Genomic DNA, 19,616 nt, shown 5'->3' on the forward strand with positions numbered 1-19,616 from the left:
GGTTTATACTTTTAATTTTTTTTATTTATTGGAAAAAAGGTGTAAAAGGCTGCGCGAGTTGAATTGTATCCTCTACGGTCTTTTATTTTGAAATGCGTGATCGATCCGACCGGATGAGCGCTTCTGCAGAAGATCAGCTGATCTAAATGTAAACACTGCACAGAGGTGTGCGTGTCTGTCTGTGAGTGTGTGTGTGTGTGTGTGTGTGTGGCGGAGAAACGGGGTGACACAGACGCAGCTGTCTTCCAACCGTCGGCCACTTCAGCGTCTTCTCAGGCCGGTGACGGTGAAGCGTCGGCGGGATGTGTGGACCGACCTGCGCCGCTCCGCCTGCCCCGCAGTAGACGAGGCTCAGGGGGGCTTAAAACATCACATGCAGCTTACCGGAGGGCCTGGGCGAGAGCAGATCTGTCCCAACACGCTGGATTTTTACCTTACAGGACTGGACTAGTTGAAGCAGTAAGTGTCTGTGCTCACAGTTTTTCCTGCTTATTCCTAATTTTCATGTCGTCTGGCCACAGCTGCCACAGAAATCTCCATCCATGGAGGTAGGTTTGGTTTGAACACTAAGGGCGGCACGTTAAAAAGGTTGTCTGAGTGTCCTACAGGAAATGTTGAGTGTCAAACATTTAATTTCCTGCTTTCTGGTCATTTTTTATGCAGCAAATAGTCCCTTTTTTGCATGCATCTGTATTGTTTTATCTGCGTACAGCTGTCATGTTTTTAACTTCAGGGGCAAACACTGAGTGGGAACTTCTAAGAGATTCAGTCAATGACAAGTAGACTTTTCCTTTTTATTATTCTTGAAGACACATGAGATTTCATCCAAGAGGCTCCTTCAGTTTTAACTGACTGACAGTGAGTCCCAGGTATGGAAAACCAGGGTATTACTGGAAATGTAAAGTAATTGTACTCTTTAACTTGTCATCATTGTGTCTAAAAGTCATTAAGAAGTACACTTCATGTCTCATACCACACAGGAGGAAAGGATCTCTTTTTAAAAGTTTCAATCATGCAAAGGATCTCCAGAACAAAGGCGACTGTGGCTGAATGCTGTCAACAAGCAGAACAGGGATGACAGCCTCTAGAGCCCATGTTCAACCTAGTTTACTGTGGAAATCATTTTGTGACAGAAATTCTGCTGTCTAGAACAAAGCCCCACAATTAGTTCATAGCCCTTTATTTAACCTACTTAGATATCTGCACATGATGTTTTAATGTGACTGCAGTGTTTCTACTTGCTGTGCCGTATTCTAGCATAATCTATCTCTTAAGCTGCAAGTAGACCCAGCTTGACTTGTTCACAGAGGACAGTTTGACAGCTCGTACATTTCGTTTTGTTTTCAAAGCTCCCAAAATTCCCAAGAGTCACATGCCTCCAGATGTGAATGGCTGCCAAAATGTCTGGGGAAGGATCTCAAGACTGTGTTCTAAGTACCTGATAAGTGATGTCATAGATTGAATCCTCTGTTCTGAGATGGCTTTTTTAAGTTTAACTGAAATTACTTACATCACTTCTCTCTTACACCATCAGGATCTCTACTTCTCACCATGCTTTTGCTGAAGATCTCTTTCACTGCCAGATTTCAAGATAACATCCATTTATTCATCTCATTATCAAGTGTCAATAAATTAAATAAACCAATAATTTAATCAGGAAAGAAAATAATGTGTAGGACACATCAGGTGTATATTGTGATCTCCAAAATGCATGGCTTTTGACCTATTGACGTCCCAAGATTCACATGACTTGAGGTGTGAAAGACAGCAAAAATGTCTGAGAGATATTTTCACATCAGCTAACTACACTTAAAGTCTCAAAAGTGAAAGTAGACAGTCTGGTGGAAAAATGGCCCCTGTGACTAATGTCTACATCAGTGTGTAATCAGTGTTTTACAGCTGGAGAAACAGTGACTTTTAACTACATCACATACAGTTAGATAGTTTAGTCAAACTAACCTAAGGGTCAGGCCCCCTATACAGGGTCATAAGATAAATGTGAGAGGTTATGAGATGATTAATGGGACAGGAGAGAAACAAAGCAAAGTCCTGTTTTGGAAATGTGCATTCATTTTGTAAGTTTTCTCTAGTTATTGCTCAAAGTATGACACACACACACACACACACACACACACACACACATATGAGTAAATATGCTTCAACAATTACGGAAAAAAATTGTAGCAATATATCACAATATATCAGTCCATGTATTTGCATATATCGTACTTATGAATGAACGAGTCTCTGTATGTGTGTGTGTCTGTTCTTTGTCTTTCTCGACAACTGTTCATCTGATCTACTTCAGACTTGGCAGATGTATTACTAGGCCCCTGAGGAAGTTTAGTGTCAAGGTTGAAATCATTTGGATCAGCGGCCTTCATATTTTGCCCGAAAGTTGTTTTCTGTTATGCTTTTACAGCTCTATTGTCTGTGGTCTTTTGGCTGCCTGTGGGTGGAGCTTAAGTTGCTGCTCTAGCTCGGCAATATTATAAAAGGCAAGATTTAAGAATGTTGTCATAGATCAAAAAAAATTAGATTATATCCAGTGATATATATCCAATAGATAAATAAAATATTAACAGATATTTAGCATTTTTTTGAAATAGTTTTTCAAAAAAAATTTGGACTTTAACATGCATTTGGTGTGACATTTTGCTAAATATGTATGTAACGTAATAAATCTGTTGGAGGTCAGATAAAGCACAAGTTACAGATCAGATTAAACGGTGCTGTAAAATATATTCCAAAAATGCAAATGAAAATGGATTTTAAATGTTACCTCTAGAGTTTCCAGACACATACATTCTACATAGTTACATCATATGAAGAGATTTTTTGAAACCGTTTTCTTGAAATCTCAGCCTACAGTAGAAAGACAAGCTGAGTAGCTGTTCATGTCGCATGCTTTTCAAACCCAGGTAAACCTGTTTCAGACTAAGTTTTCCGCTCAGCGCCCTGCAGACGTCACGGCTACATTGCCTAATGTGTCCTGTCCTGTCATGGTGATTTATTGATTCATCCCCACAGCCATATGACTTTCTGACTCTGCTTAAAGCAAGCTTTCACTTTATTGCTGTCTTTGTGTGACAGCGTTTTGACTACAAATGCAAAAAAGAGCGTCATGTGGTTTCCTTCCTGAAAGCCTGGTCTGGTGACTGTGGCCTTTTGAAATAATTCATTTTTCCTTGTTCTCCTTGTTGACAGTTACTTATTTTTCACTGTCTGACAAAACCAACTCTTATGACTTTTTCTTCACATGTCTTAAAGGATGACACATAATGACTTGTTAAGCAATGTAAATCACTCAGAAGACTGAAGCAGCCAGTTTAAAGGTGCAGTCTGCTTTTTTTTTTTTTTTTTTGCAGTACTCACAAAAAGTACTAAAAACTGGAAAAACTCTTAAACAGTGTCTCAGAAAACGAGCCTAATGGTGTCACATTAAGTTGTCCTCCTCTGCAAGAAATTGCAGCCCACAAGTTTTAGGGCAAGCTGAACCTTTGTGCAAGAACAACCCCCGTAGAACGTCTTAAAGGGCTGTTTTCAGGTGGAAAAAAAAAACTACCCAAGGTAGATGCCCTCATCAAGTAACTTCTCTTTTCCAACATCCCATCAACAACATAAAATTCACTATATGGACTGAAGTTACATCCAGTAACTCACATTTGTTGTTGTTTGGTGCAATTAGAAATAATTGCTGCAGTTGAAGCTGTCGACTATGACACCATAATGGAAACAAAAGGCTGAACAGGCCAATGTGGACGCCAATCCTGTACATGTTGGCGCCACATTGCACCTGCCCCGAGTTCCTGCCTTGACAAACCATGTTTTGATGTTGATTGTTATTTTCTTTCTGTGTTTCCACTGCAGGCATCCATGGAGGAGCTAGATCCAGAAGAGCAGTTCCTGCGATACGCCCGGAATGGAGATCTGCCTGGGGTTCAGAGGCTCCTCATGTCCAAGATAAAGGAAGAGACGCAGATCAACATCAATTGCAAAGGTATGCAATAGCACATGGGGATGATATCAGTTTTAGTGTGCTGATGTAATGCAGTATGTGTTGTTTCATCAGGTAAAAGTAAGTCTAATCTGGGATGGACGCCTCTTCATTTGGCCTGTTATTTCGGACATACAGATGTAGTGGAGGAATTGCTCAAGGTAGAGTTTCTTTTCTTCAAAACATGGAGATTTTAAATAACTGTGCATGTAACACATGTGTCATTACACCAATCCAGGCGGGGGCAGATGTTAACTTGCCCAATAATATTGGAGATACACCTCTGCACAAAGCTGCCTTCACAGGAAGAAAGGTACCTTAACACCTCAACAATTTACCAGTTTGCCTCTACTTTATGCATCTCCTTGTCGATAGCAGAAATTTTTGTGCATGCATTTATTCATCCATTCAGTCTGTCAATCAATCAATCATGTATCGATTAGGAGGTTGTCATGCTGCTGCTGCACTATGATGCATGTGCTACTGTCATCAATGGGACAGCGCAGATTCCCAAAGATGTCACTCAAAATGCAGAGATCAGAAGCATGTTGGAAGGTGAGAGTGACATGTTGTCATCTAAAAGTTATCATGGAACATGTTTTTAATCAGCCGTCATAATAAATGTTTTTATATTCATTCATACGAGTTGTTGATTTTATTCTACACTTTTTTCTTGTAAATCCCGTCACTGATACCAGCGGCTGAGAGAACAGAGGAGAGGAAACTGGAGGAGAAACTTTTGGAAACTGCTCGGGAAGGAGACCTTTCAACGTTAACTCAGCTGGTTAGTGCCAGATGCTTCTTTCTGATGCATTTTTTATTGAGCAATAGAGAATATAGAACAGAGATGTTACGCATCACATGTCTTCTTGTACTTTTATCCACCTGCCCCTTCGTTGTGCACACATATACAGACAAAGTAAGCTTGTACAATAGCGGAATCCTAAGAAAACAAAGTCAGACCTCAGTGTTAGACACCCCCATTCTCCCACTGGCAAACTCAGACACCTCCCACCCCGGATCTCTACATATAAAAACAAATGAAGCAAAATATGATTATTTACACTCACCTATCATTCCCTATTTGTGCATAATTTTAAGCCTTAATACAGTGTGAGCAGGTGCGTTAGATAAAAATTCACCCCCTGTACATTTGCCATGAATGGTGAAATTAGCTACAGAGACCAAAACCGTTTTTGTACCATGCTGTGAACATGTTTACTTCTGCTGTAAAGCTGGACAGTTTAACATGGGGGTCAATGGGGATTGACTCGCTTTCAGCCAGTTAGCCTCAAGTGGTCAATTGAAGAAATGCAGCTTTTGCCATGTTAACTTTAACATAGGGTTAATTTTTCAGTCCTGAAAGTTGCTGCTTGTTTCCACTGAAAGGGCAACACTTTCTATACAATGTGCCTCACTGTATCGACAAATCTAAATGGGAGTCATCACTAAGCAGGAACACAATCGAAGAAAGTGGAATCCACACTTGAAGCACATCATTCAAAGTGGCAGATACTTCCTTCCACAATCTAGCCTCATCAGATAATTCCAAATACATATGCACGCTTCTGTCACAATTGCAAGAGTAGCAAGAGTTACCACAGCAGCACACAGTGCTACCCCTAGTAAATTAAACAAGGAAATAACAGTACCTGCTAAACGACATGTTGCCGTTGTCGCTTTGGCAATATTAACAAGGATTAAACTCTCACTTGTTCCTGAACTGACAGTTACATTCAAAAGTATCACCCCATATTCACAAGTCCAGACAGGTGCAGTCGACTACGCCCTTTGAATCTCAACACAATAGTTTATGACAACCTCAATATGAAAAGCTCTTGAAAAAATCTGTGTTTTCAATAGTAGTGCAGTGCCGACTATTACTGGTTAAACTCTGAGGTTACTGATCTGTGACAACATGGTAGGATTTTGCTTTTTAATCTGTTACAACATTCTATAGTCTTGCCTTGAAACTATGACAACATTCTAGGATTTAGATTTTGTTCTATAGCTGTGTTCCAATTCAGAGGCTGCATCCTTCAAAGGCTGCATTTGAAGGCCAAGCATGTCACAGCTACGTGATCAAGGCCGTCCTATTTCATTGAGACATTAAGACTTCTTCAAATGCAACTGACGAATACGTCCTTCTTTTCCATGACTGCAAAGGATGCATCAGGTGCATCTTTTGCAGTTCAACATCTCCCAAGATTGGATGAGCGCTGGTGACAGAATATAGAACGTAGGTGGAGTTTTAACTGTTCACTGCTGACTGAAAAGATGGATTTATCCGTGGTATTGTGTTACAGCTCACTCCAATACTGAACGATACAAATGTAAAAAACCCAATAGACTTAAAATTTTTTTTGAAAAATCTGTAGTTGAGTACAACAGTACAGTACCTCAAGTTCTTCAAGTGTATAAAAACATTAAAAAACGTCCTTTCTGTCCTTGGGGTTGCTAGTTCGGGTTGCTAGAAAGGTGCGGTGCTAGTGGACGTGAAGAAGCAAGCAAGAAGTCCGTCGTCAGACTGTCTCATTTAACAAATACTCAGACACAGTCATTGCATCCTATGAAGACCCAGGACACAAGAGTCTGTCCTCCAAAAGGATTCAGCCTCTGAATAGGGACACGACCTGTGACAACATTCTAGAATCTTGCATTATTCTGACAATATTCTAGAATCTTGCATTAAAGTTCTGACAATATTCTAGAATCTTGCATCAAAGTTATGACAACATTCTAGAATCTTGCAACAAAGTTATGACAACATTCTAGAATCTTGCATCAAAGTTATGACAACATTCTAGAATCTTGCATCAAAGTTATGACAAGGTTCTAGAATCTTGCAACAAAATTATGACAACATGCTAGAATCTTACCTCAAAATTATGAAAGCATTCTAGAATTTGGCCTTGAAATTATGACAGCATTCGAGAATCTTGTCTTAAATCTGTGACAACACTGTAGAATTATGCTTTGAAATTATAACATTCTAGAATCTGGCCTCGACATTATGACATCAAATTAGAATAATGCCTTAAACCTGTCACCACATTCTAGAATCTTGCCTCAAAATTATGACAACATTCTAGAATCATGCCTTAAATCTGTGACAACATTCTAGAATTTTGCCTCGAAATTCTGACAGCAGTCTAAAATCTTATATTAAAATTATGACAACATTCTAGAATCTTCCCATTGGTGATGTTGCCTAGCTAAAGGACGGCTAAGGATGCTGTTATAGAAGTGTAACATAAAACTACTTTTTAGCCAAACTATGAGGATCAATCATCCAAACAACTCCAATGCCGCTCTTCCTCGGGTCCCCAGCAATAAACTTGCCAATTTTGAAGTAGATCAGATTAACGATTGACAACATATGTGAAGAACAGACAGACACACAGTTGGAGTAAAGTTTTGGAAAGTCTAAACTATTCCATCTCTTGGTCACAGTGTGAGAAATCAAAGAGTCATGCTTCAATTCTTGGAAGAATAATAAAGAACTGAGACAACATCTGTTCCTGTCCTGTGTGTTCTCTGCAGCTCAGCAGGAAGAAGCCTCCGGACATCAACTGCACAGATCTGCTGGGTAACACTCCGCTGCACTGTGCAGCCTATCGAGGCCAGAGGCAGTGTGCCCTAAAGCTGCTCAAGAGTGGAGCCAACCCCGGCGTCAAAAACAAGAACGGTATGATGCATCAGCCGGAGCTGGCAGCCATGAATGACTGGTGATATTCAATATTCTTCTTTTTTGTCCACAAATACCCTGAAAAGGGCAAAACCAACGATGAAGTCATGCTGTTAGAAGTCTTGCCTGCATAACAAAAACCTGAAAATAATTAAACCACATCGGTGAGTCACACTGTTGACTGGGTGACTTCATTGTTGAACGTGTTGTTCTGCTGCTATAACTACTGCCATACAAAATATATATTAATACACAGCTGAAAATAGTCCCCCCAAAAATGCTGCCATAGCCAGGGCAGAGGATGGAAATTATTGAGAAGCCAACGCATTATTGGTTTGAGTTTCTTTAGAGGATTTTTTTTTCAACAATAAAAAAATGGCAGTCAGTAAGAAAAATATAACATATCAGCCTTTTCCTCTTGCAAGCTCCCATCTTGACATTCTGCTTGCACCAAAAATATGTTTCTTTAGGTGGGGAGTGGCAGTTTCACTTCATTTGAGAAAGGTCTGTCTCCCAGAAAAAAACACCTGTCTGGAATAAGCAGCTAACCTTTCCTAAAGAATTTTCCAAGTGTAACCTACAATTATTTTTGTCAAAACACGATGGCTGTTTTCATGATTCCAACATGATTATGAGTGCAAAAAATGTAGAAACTGTGATTACACGAGAGGCTCAAGCTGTCGCTGGTTCGCATGTAATTGAAGCCTTGATATTTATAACTGCTGTCAGCAGCGTTAAAATATCGTTCAATCAAGCAGTGTTTCTTTGCCTCTGTACACATGTGCTGTTTTGTGCTAAAACTTAATTTAACTTGTTTGTTTATAACTCACAGGCCAGTCGGTGTCTGACCTGGCCAACGATACGGCCATGAAGCAGTTTCTTGAAGGCAACGTTCATCGAGTGAGTGCTTCGGCTTCCCAAAGCTCTTTTGATTTGTTCTTCGATTTGTTTTTCACTTTGTTTCATGTGTCTTTGTGTCTGTGTCCCCTGCAGGGTTTGACCCGACATGTCAAGAAGTATGAAGGACTTCTCTGGAAGGTAAAGTCTGGGAATTATTTCCTTGATGGCTGACAGAAGCCAATCCATTAGAGATGGAGAAATCACAAGCAAAGTGGAGAAATTCGACTGCACAGTTTGACAGCTCATAAATTGCCTTCAGAGGCCCTGCTGCTACAGAAAACCCACATCGCAATATGTTTACTGGTGCGTCTTATGAGGCTGTTTATGGGTTGACAATCACATCTTAAAAGAAATGAGTAGAAGTTGAATTTAGTCGAAGCTGCAAATATTTGTCTCCACTATGCCAAAATAAGCCATACAACATATCATTTGTCTGTCTTTGCTTTCACAGCATGGATGATATTGATATTGTTTGTCAGTGTGTTTTGATTTGCCAATTTTTTGTGCAAATGATGCAGACAGTGTGCATTTATGAACCTTGTTTTGCTAAGTATGCTTTTATTTTGAAAGAGTAACTAAAAAGAAAATGGCCCAGAAGTCTCAGTTTTTTTGTCACTGAATTTAAATAAGGTTTAAAAAAAAAAAAAAAAAAAAAACATGAGTGAGCCAGTTTATCAGTGTTGATTAGTTCACTGCTTCGACACACAGTGGAACAATGACAGCTCAGTGACCTCTGACATGATTACCAGTCAGCACACTGAGCAGTCACATCAGCAGCCTAAGATACCAGGCATACTGCAGCCTCATTAGCATGTACTGATTGAGGGCTGAGGACTAAAGAATAATCTGTACAGTGTTGAGCCTGCTGCATGCAGTGCCATAGGAAATCTTTTCCGACAGTAGCTGCTGTGTCTTAACTGAGGCAGGCAGAAACATCCAATCAGCAGTCTTAAAATTCATACAGGTCTAAGAATGGTCCTGCTGGAGTTAAAGATTATGTCAAGAAAACTGAAAACAAGATCTGGAGCTTTAATCAGTGCACTGTTAAATTCAGTGTCAGTTTTATTAACTTTTTTATTTAACATTTTCTTGATTGTATTAATATGGCAGCAGTGTTGTACAATGTAGACAGTAACACCTCCAGCATATAAAGATTCACGAGGTTACCTTCAATCAGTGAAACAAATAACAATTAATTTTCTCAAAATTAATATAATTTAGAATCTCTTTTAACCAGCTCTTATACAGCAGAAGAGAAGCTTATTTTCACTGCAGAGCAAAGAGTTTTGTGGAGGTCAGAACATGTCATTTTGTCATTGAAAACACAGAGACTTCTAGTGGTGGAGCCTCAAATAGAACACTCAGAGGTCTGGGATTAATTCTCATGCCAAACATAGTCCCTTGTGTGTTAAGAATTTTACATCAGAAGCTGTCTGTGTCATTTTTGATACATTTAATTTGGTTAACTGCTGCAGAGAGGGGGTGTTTTGAATTCCCTAGTGTTAAAATTCACACCTCAGACTGGCTTCTTCTCCGCTGCAACAAGGACAAATACAAAGTTTAAAAAGTGAAAGAAATGGTGGCTATAGCATTACGTTGCTAGAAAGCCTAGAGAGATGTCACTTTATCCATGAGAGTCCTGTGCTTCTGTGTTCAGTAGCGTTTAACCCTCTCTGTGATCATTGATTTAAGCCTAAAAGCAAGTTTATCCAGATTAATATATTTCATTTTTTTTCCATAAAAATAATTCCTCCCTTTCTCCCTTCAAAATACCGTAGATGTAACTTTACACCATTGCTTTGCTGTAGAATGCACAGATCTACATAGTTTCTTCCAGTTTCTCCACCCAACACTCCATCACTCGCTGCAGCTCGAGCACACCAGTTAACCCAAGACTCGGCTCAAACATCGTACAACTACTGTACACTACATAATGACACATTCTAATATTGGAGAAATTCAACCTGTTTAACTCGGGACACGGTTCTGAGGAAGAATAATGATACACAAAGCCCCGTCTTGCGAGTTTACAGGATTGGTTCATCACATATGAAACTCTGGGAGTGTAAATCTGTGTTTTGAGACTGTCGTCAGTTGTACTGCAGTCTCAGGGAATGTTATGCCATGGGTTTGACTGCTTATTTTGTCCCAAAATTAGTCTTTCAGCATTTAACAGACAACATATAGATGTGGTAACAAGGTAAAAATACTTGATTTTCACCAAAGAGGGCCTTTAAAACTAATTTAAATGGAAATAGAGTATGGTTAAAAACTTGATTCCTGATTATAAAATGGCTCCTCATTCATTAGCATGCAAAGCTGATGCATGTGCTGAAAGTCTTCCAAGCTACAACTATAAGATATCCAAATGTTCTGCACACCTCTATAATTTTAGGCCGATCGATCATGTCCATTAGCATCAGCCGAACCTGTAGAGCAGATGTGAGCAAGACTCCTGCCCAGTGGGATAATATAACAATCATGCAGCTTTTCTACACTTTGCAGATGCTATTAGATGAAATGGACAACGAAAGAGTTATTTTGCAGGGTTTGGGATGCTCACAACCCCTAGTTTTCCAGTAATTGTGTCTGGGGAAATGCTTTTTGGGCCGGTGTGCATCATGGCATAAATACAGACGTTGTAGAAATGTGTTTTGGCCTCTTTGATAAAATAGCCACACAGTCCTGCACTGCTGCTCTGGGCTCAGAATAGACAAAAGTGGATAAAAAAAACACCTTCCTGAACATCTGTCTATTCATGTTATGTCTGAACAAAAGAACTCAAAACTACTGTATTAATTAGAAGACATGATGAATGTTTTTGAGCTTTCCTGACCTGCAACACCTCCTAATTTGCAACTCTACATTCATTCACTTTTTAGCTCCGTTTTGGTCTCCACCTCTGTTTTTGGTCTATTTCATATAACTGCTTATTGTCCACCCTGTTAGGAGCTAGTTGTTGTTTCTTGTTAGTTACTGAGCAGGTGGATATATATTTTAGAGGGTTTCTGCTGAAAAGCTGTAAAGATGCTGGGCAGAAAACCAAAACAATGAGCAAGAAAGATGTTAAAATGTTCTGTCTAGCTGAAAGGAACTGCAGTCAGATGATAATTCTATTAGGGGTCATCACTAGAACCATCCTTTACACAGGCAAATATTCATCCAAAGATATTGATTATAGACACTTTAAAGACACAAGACCAATAATGAACTTATTCTGCTTAAAAATATTGCCTGAAAGTGTATTCCTCTGTTTCAGGTAATATTAAAAACAAATCAGTCCCCGATCGTTTCAGTGTAACAATCTTACGTTGGTGTCCACACAGCCGCTGTAGGTTCTTTTCAGTTGTTTCCACACTAACGCACCAAATGCTGAAAATAGTTGTAATTACCACGTTGATGCTGATGCAAGTGCTATGTAAATGCCACAGTACAACTATTGCAGCTTCTGATTTCTGTGAATGCAGCAGCAGGAAACCCTAAAAATGGATTTCATTTTCACCTCCCACTGACTTCATAAGTGACAAAGCAAACCCAGACTTAGCTCAGTCCTGTGTGTGTGTTTGTGTTGCAGCTTTTCTGTACGTATTTCTAGCATGTGTTTTAAAATTTGTTAGGTATTATCAAATGTGTGGCTGCATTTGTTTCAAATTCTTACTATGTTAAGCATTGTGAGATGACATATGTTGAAAATTTCGCTATATAGATAAAATTGAATTGAACTGAGTTGAATTTCCAGCTTTTCTGCTATTCTCAGGTGTCTGTGCTTCCTCTCTAAGCCGACACTGAAATAGGAAAAGACTAGAATAATAGAAATCACTGAAAATCAGACGTGATTCTTTTCTTGTTTTGTCCCGCAGAGCTCCAGATTTTTTGGCTGGCGCTCCTACTGGGTTGTCCTTCAGGACGGGGTGATATCCTGGTACTCAAAACAGTAGGTGCATCTGTGCTACTTGAATCAGATGAGGGAAAAGATCTCAGTGTCAGATAAATGGAAGTACTGTGCACTTTTGATTAGACAGGTGCTGGAGGTGACAGACAAATGAGCTAAAAATAGAGGGATTCTGTCTTCTGTACTTCAATTGAAAATCTGTCATCTGTCAGGATTCCAGCTTCAAAAGAAACGGACTCACCTCCTGTCTTTTTTCACATCAAGGTCCGACGCAGCTGCCAATGTCAGAAGGCAAGGCTGCAAGTCCCTCACAAACGCTCACTGTTTGGTAAGCCAACGTTTGAGAATTGCGCTCCCTTCCTTGACCCCATTGTGGAGTTTGTGTGAGTATGCACAAGGGAATGTTTCTGATGTTTTCCAGATACGAGCCAAAGATAACTGCTTTTTTACGCTCAAGTGCTTTGATGACAGTGTGCATCACTTCAAAGTATCGCCTAAAACTGACCCAGAGGCAGCAAGAAAGGTACGTTTGATTTTCTCTTGAGCTGTGATCTCTTCTAAAAGATCCATTAGTTATCTCTTGACCTTCTTAGAGAAAATATTAACACTTGCACAGGCCCTAATGTTTTTCTGAAGATTATTAAATCTTTCACTGACATCTGGAATCTTTCACTTGTAATGCACGGATCAGTGCTCAGAATAATAACATGAGCACCAGTCAAGTTCCACTTCTTTACTGCATCACCTGCTTGTTTTAAAGGAATAGGCTGCATTCCAACATCCATCCTACAATACTATACAGTATGCAAGAGAAGGATTTAGTATATCCCAAGACAGTATGTCCAATATAGTATGCCAAAAGTACCAGGATGTTACTACATTCGGTCAGATTTTGCAGTAGACAAGCCAGCATGCTTTTCTGGCTATTCTGACCCAAAAACAAGCTTAAGCCACCAGGAGCGTACAAACACATGACACCTAGTTTTGCACAACAGACTGCAAGTATGAGTTCCAAATTGCATGTATGCTGCTTGAAACTGTGGACTTTCTGAGAGCAGCTGTAGCAAAAAAAACAGCCATAGTTTGAAGTGTTGGGAAATACAGCCGATTAGCATAGCTTAGCTTAGTTTAGTATAAAAACTGCATAGAGCTGAAATGAGCTGTCCTTACACTTTAGTTTTTTATGCAGATTAACAACAGTATGTCAATTAGTCAACTTTAAGGCCAAATTAAGGTTTCCACATCTGTGTTTGCTGACCAGAAAAGATTTTAAAATAGACATGTTTGCAGTTCTGTTCATGCTATGATAGATATGCGTCAGTCTGCTACACAGATGGTCCCAATGCCATTTATATTGAACACAGTTAAACACAAAGGGCTCCTGTGGATGTGTTAGAAAGGCTCTGATTTTCCACTTTTTATAGGATAACAACTGTGTGCAGATTGGACTGTAGTACTGTGTCATTGTAGTTTATATCTTGACGTTCACAGGACATCTGGAGAATTTAAAACTTTGCACTGTATTTGAGCATGTCAATGTCAATGTCAACTTTATTTATATAGCACATTTACAACTAAAAAGCCCAAAGTGCTTCACAACAATAAAATACACTAAAAGATAACACATAACTTTAAAATTAGCAAAGTCATAAAAATAGAATAAAAACATAAATTATACTATGCAAATAAAATAACATATTCAGCACATCTGATGATTAAAAAGCCAGGGAGAAAAGGTGCGTCTTAACAAGAGATTTAAAGTGCTCAAGTGACTCAGCAGCTCTGACATGTGGAGGTAAACTATTCCACAGAGTGGGACCGACAAAAGAAAAGGCTCGCTGACCTCTGCTTTTCTTAAATTTGGTCCTGGGAACATCCAAGAGTAGCTGGGATGAGGACCTCAGAGTTCTCGCAGGTTTACGAATGGACAGTAGGTCTCACAAATAAGAAGGCGCCAGGCCATTTAGACATTTGAAAACCATGAGAGCAATTTTAAAATCAATTCTCTGGCGAACTGGGAGCCAGTGCAACGATGACAAGACTGGAGTGATGTGTTGGTACCGTTTGGTTCCAGTCAGTAAACGGGCAGCAGCGTTTTGGACCATCTGTAGCCTGTGAATTGAGGCTTGGCCCAAACCAACATAAAGAGAATTACAGTAGTCCAAGCGTACTGTAATAAACATGTGCATCACTCTCTCAAAGTCTCTTGGAGGCAAGTATGATTTGACTTTAGCAAGCAGACGTAGCTGAAAAAAACTGTTTTTGACAACGGCATTGATCTGTTTTTCCAGAGTAAAGCCAGAATCTAAGTACACACCAAGATCTTTCACAAATGGTCTACTGAAAGAGGACAAAGGACCAAGTGCACTATCCACACCCTCTAGAAGAGACAAGTCACCAAAAACAACAATTTCAGTTTTTTGTTGATTTAGGCACAGGGAATTTAGAACCAACCAATCCTTCATTTCTCTCAGACAATTTTGCAGAGATTCAATGGATGTAGAGTTTGGTCTCAATGGGACATATATTTGTAAATCATCTGCAAAACAATGAAATGAAATGTTGTACCTCCTTAAAATAGATCCCAGGGTACAAATCAAAGCACCTCCAAACTCCGTTAACAACTACTTAGATAACAACTCCTTTAAAAAAAGGCATCTCCTCACATAGCCTCCCCTTGTAACAAGCATTTGCTTTGAGCACTATTTGTTTTTTGGCACATGTGCAGTCGGTGCACTCACAGTGCCTATAGCTTGCATGATCACAACTTTTGGGCTGCACAGATGCTTTCAGGCTTGACTAGAGGACAAAACTCACCACATGCATGAGTTGGCCTTTAGCAGTGTTGGTATGTATGTTTAATTACCTCCTGACTGAACAAACAGGAAGCTGCCTGTTCATAATTAACAGACAGATATGAGAACGGATTTCATTTTCTCATCTGAATTTCTTCTAAAAAGCAAATATGCATATTTCCCATAGGACTTCTAAACGCAGATAGAACCTGATATTTGCAAGGGACCTAAAATGGTAAAATGTTTGATTTTCATGGTAAACCAAAGAAAAATGTGTTCTACTTCCTCCAGGCATGGCTTGATGCGCTGGAGGAGCACTCAGCGTTCAGCACACACTATTGTTCCCAAGAGCAAGGCAGTGAGGAGGAGGAGGAGGAGGAAGTGATGTCACTCGGGGAGCTAACGGACTCACTGCAGGTGGCTTTACACAAGCAACAACCACAACAAGAAATCCATAATTAGCATGTCGGCATAATGATCCACAATGTTTTCTCTGAGCTATAAAGCCCATCCCGGTCCTCCCACTCCACGCTGCTTTTGTTCAACTGCAGTTTTCTTCCTTCTCTTTGAATTACCAGGCAGCAGAGGTCAGCCAAAAGAAGCTGGAGAAGGAGGTGGAAGCGCTCGTGTCCATGCTGAAAAATGATGGGCTTTCTGAAAGTAAAACCTGTTATTTCACTGTTTTTTGCTATTTAAAATAATACATGTAACAAAGGAGAAACCTCATAGTTACAACCCATTCAAGAGTGGAAATGAAAACCTTATGATTAAAATTACAAGCATCATCAAGCGGATAACTGTAGACTGTTGACGGTAGAATGATGGAGTACTCCTAATTAGGAGTCTGCACCATCTGCTTTGTTCCGTTCTGTTTTTTAGAGGTTTCTACAATGCACTGTTTGACAACTTGAACTATACATTTGCATCTGTTAGTCATTCTGCTTGTTTTGTCGGTTTTCCACTCATTATTTTGTGTGTTTGATCCCCACAGGATTTCCATCAGCTATAGTGCAGAAAATGCAAGAAATCTGTGAGTTGTCCAGTGAGACCAACTCCAGTCTCAGCGTTTGCCTCAGCCTCTTCTCCAGACAGGAAGGGGTAAGTGTCAGCTTTAATGTTCAGAAATTAGGCGTGGAACTGTTTGCAAAATTCACGGTTTGGATCACATCACATCACAAATTTGGGTTCACAGTTTACGTTCAGTACGTTTCTGATGAAGCAGGGGAAGGAGGGCATTGCACGATTCAACGATTCCTTTACAAAACTCTGGCTTCACTTCTTCATAGTTAGATCGTAATTTTAATGAAGGACAACAAAAATTGCAGCTTACCCACCTGATCCCTGAGCAGTTTTCAGTTGTTTTTTTGCTCTTGTCACCTTTTTACTCACTGTGGATTAATTTTTCACTACAATAAAAGTCCTGAATCTCTATGGAAACAGCACAGCCGTGGCTAGAAGTAAAGAGAACTCAGAAATCTCTCTTGTGCAATGTAACAAAGTTAGAATGCCAGACATCCTAAGATACATTTTTGATTTGTTTCCATACTTGTCTCCTATTTGCTCTGTGTGTACACAGCCTGCAGTTCAGCTGAAACGTCAGAGAATTTTTCTTACATGAAAAATATTGGCCACAGCTAATAACTAATCTCATGCCTTCTCAGTTGCACCAAGGAGCACAGAATATTTATTTCTTTACATAATGTGGTTTGTGCAAATGGTTTGTCTTTGGGAAAGTTTTAAATGAGAGGTTTTGATAAAATATTGCGATTTTAAGCTTAGAATTGGTTACGTTTTCACAACAGAATGGCATGTCTGGCACAAAAAGTTTAAAAATCTAACTACGCTTTCTGTTTGTACAGCTTCTGGCTCTGATTAATGGTAATATTTAGGTGTTTTTCAAAATATACCCTGCCTTATAGACTAAGCCACATTACCGACTGCATGCAGAGGCTGTTTAAATGCGACATGGAGGAGCTGAGTTGTTGCTCTTTGCGACTCGACTCTCTCCTTCTTGTCCTGTGAGGGAACACACTCAGGTAATGTCTTCTTAAATGGTTAATCGTATAGGAAGTATTGCTACGTGTTGCTCAGTGCTTTCACACAGTCACTATTTTACATCCTTAATGCTCGATGCTGGCAGATCCTCTGACTGTACCTTATCTTGTCCACTTGCCATTTTTAAGACAGACTGACAGCTGTGCTCAACATTAAATCCATGCTAGTAATTTATACATTCCCCGAACTGTGACTGACAAACCAAACAGGGCAAACCTTTTTCTTGATCCATTCCACCATAACCTAGAGCAGGTTTTTATGTAAATGAACTCAAATCAAGGAAAAATCCTTATACATATTATATTCAGGGATATAAATGGCATTTTAATGACAGTTTAAAGAACCGCTATAGTTTTTTTTTGATATGTGTAGATTATGTGACCAACACCTTGTTCCTTCATAACTGAAGGCTTTTGTAGAAACCGTGAAGGCCACATAAGATGATATGTTTCATTGAGATTACAGTGAAGTGATGCTTTAAAAAAACATGCTATAAATATTGTAATCAACAGGATCCTTCTTCTTCGTGACCCTCATATGAATATAAATATAAATATACATAGTGGAGCTTTGTATACTTATACTGATATAAACATACTTTGTAAGAAAGGATTCGTGCCTCATTATATAAAAAACTCATTGCACTGCAGTGATTGGAAGCTGTCAGATGGGTTTTCTTTGTGTATGATTGAATGGATTTGATTAGAATGGAAGGATTCATTAGAAAATTGCATCTCCTCCAGAAAAAAAAACAGCACTCCTTATAGCTCACAACAAGCTCCAACCTTAGACAAAACTTTACTTGTCTGGCACTTGACTACACACTGATAACACTGTGATTCACCTTATTAATCAATTTCCAGGAGACTTCTTGAGGTGATGTGTGTAAAGTTATGAATGGCTGCGGCACTTCAAGCTTATAGTAATTCAGCTCATAATGAACCAAAGGCATCAGGTTGTGTTGTGAAACTGCATTAGCAACACAAAGGGGAGCTGTGTTGAGTCTTTACTGCATTGGCCTTGAGCCCAGCAGCGCTTTGGTTCAGCCGCTGTGTAACAGCAGCACTATTGTCATAGATTATATTCAGATTTTTCTGAAAGTATTTATGGATAAAACAACATGCCTAGAATATCTGGTTTTAGATACAAGACTAATTACAAATACGAAACAAAAAACATGAAATAAGTAGCGGCTCTGTGAGGCTGAACTACAGCCAATCACATCTCTTCACATTCAGATTTGGTGGCCTAATATAAGTTTAAGGAGCAGCAAAGTCCATGTTGACTGTAGGGTGTGGTGTAGCAATGGGTTAGATGGAGAACTTTCACTCACTCAGTAGGGTTTGAATGCTATGTAAAGCTACAAGTAAATGTGAACTTTTAACTTCACAGGTTTTGCACATTTGAGTTCTGTGCATATACCTGTAGTCATCTGGTGGGAGGGGCTTAAGACAACAGGTGTTGCAGCTCATGTCGGGTTTGCACGGTTAAAGCTGCAGTCAGCACAAATCTGGAAAAGACAGAAAGAACAAAAGAATTTGAAAACCAGCCCTCCTCCTGCAGCGCTTCCCTCGTTGTGAGCTTCAAACATGCCAAAATTGTCACCATTAACGTGTGGCTTCAAATGAGATTTAAACCCTGCTCCTTATTAGATTTAAAATCCTCTGTATTATTCCATTGCACCTCCATGTTCTTTGCTCTCTGCAGAAATTTACTCTCGGACCACTTGAGTGGCAATATAATGAAAGATTAGTGTGGAATTCTTGCCCAAGGATACAAAAAATACTGCCTACCTCTGCTTTAATGCGTATTTTTGCAGGTTGGGTCACTTAGATTGGCTCTCATAGTGGCCCAGGTGGTGCATTAAAAACCCTGCGCGTCTCTGTTGAGCTTCTATAATGTTTACCACGCTGGCAGTTTAAGTTTATTGTGTTAGGATGCTAAAGGCACACGCAGTACCTGTGAGGTTGAAGAAAATGTCAGCCGTTTTGCAAATATTTCTTAAACCAAAGTTTTGGACAAGATAGAGGTGACTGAGGGAGAAAATCCATCATGAAAATCCATTTAATTTTCTCAGTCTAGATGAAACTAGTGGATTAAGATTCCCAAACCTATGCTGTTACTGTGTCTAAAAACGTAATATTATTGCATAAATCAGTCCTCCTCATTTATTTGCAGTGTTGTGACCAGATACAATGAGAGGTTTTTAAGGGGTACGTAACACAATATGAACAGTGTGAGAAAACTGCATTATCCATGTGTGAATGTCTTCATATCTCCCACCATTAA

The 19,616-nt window shown here is 39.5% G+C and overlaps 1 protein-coding gene across 5 annotated transcripts in view; it reads left to right on the plus strand.

The window, feature by feature from the left end:
• The first annotated feature begins 125 nt into the window (after window positions 1–125).
• osbpl1a (oxysterol binding protein-like 1A) overlaps window positions 126–19,616 on the plus strand; it is a 31,318-nt gene continuing 11,827 nt past the window's right edge. For 4 of the 5 annotated variants that reach the window (XM_035948836.2, XM_055018301.1, XM_035948837.2 and 1 more), the window contains exons 1-15: window positions 463–548; window positions 3,871–4,000; window positions 4,073–4,158; window positions 4,236–4,310; window positions 4,441–4,552; window positions 4,696–4,781; window positions 7,541–7,685; window positions 8,518–8,585; window positions 8,679–8,723; window positions 12,446–12,519; window positions 12,742–12,805; window positions 12,899–13,000; window positions 15,564–15,689; window positions 15,851–15,932; window positions 16,264–16,370. In XM_035948836.2, coding sequence (XP_035804729.2) covers window positions 543–548; window positions 3,871–4,000; window positions 4,073–4,158; window positions 4,236–4,310; window positions 4,441–4,552; window positions 4,696–4,781; window positions 7,541–7,685; window positions 8,518–8,585; window positions 8,679–8,723; window positions 12,446–12,519; window positions 12,742–12,805; window positions 12,899–13,000; window positions 15,564–15,689; window positions 15,851–15,932; window positions 16,264–16,370 — 1,308 coding nt within the window. In that variant the 5' untranslated portion in view covers window positions 463–542. The other variant, XM_055018294.1, reaches the window with a different exon arrangement.

The sequence above is a fragment of the Amphiprion ocellaris genome, chromosome 2 (assembly GCF_022539595.1).
Source record: "Amphiprion ocellaris isolate individual 3 ecotype Okinawa chromosome 2, ASM2253959v1, whole genome shotgun sequence".
In the NCBI taxonomy this organism is placed as follows: domain Eukaryota; kingdom Metazoa; phylum Chordata; class Actinopteri; family Pomacentridae; genus Amphiprion; species Amphiprion ocellaris.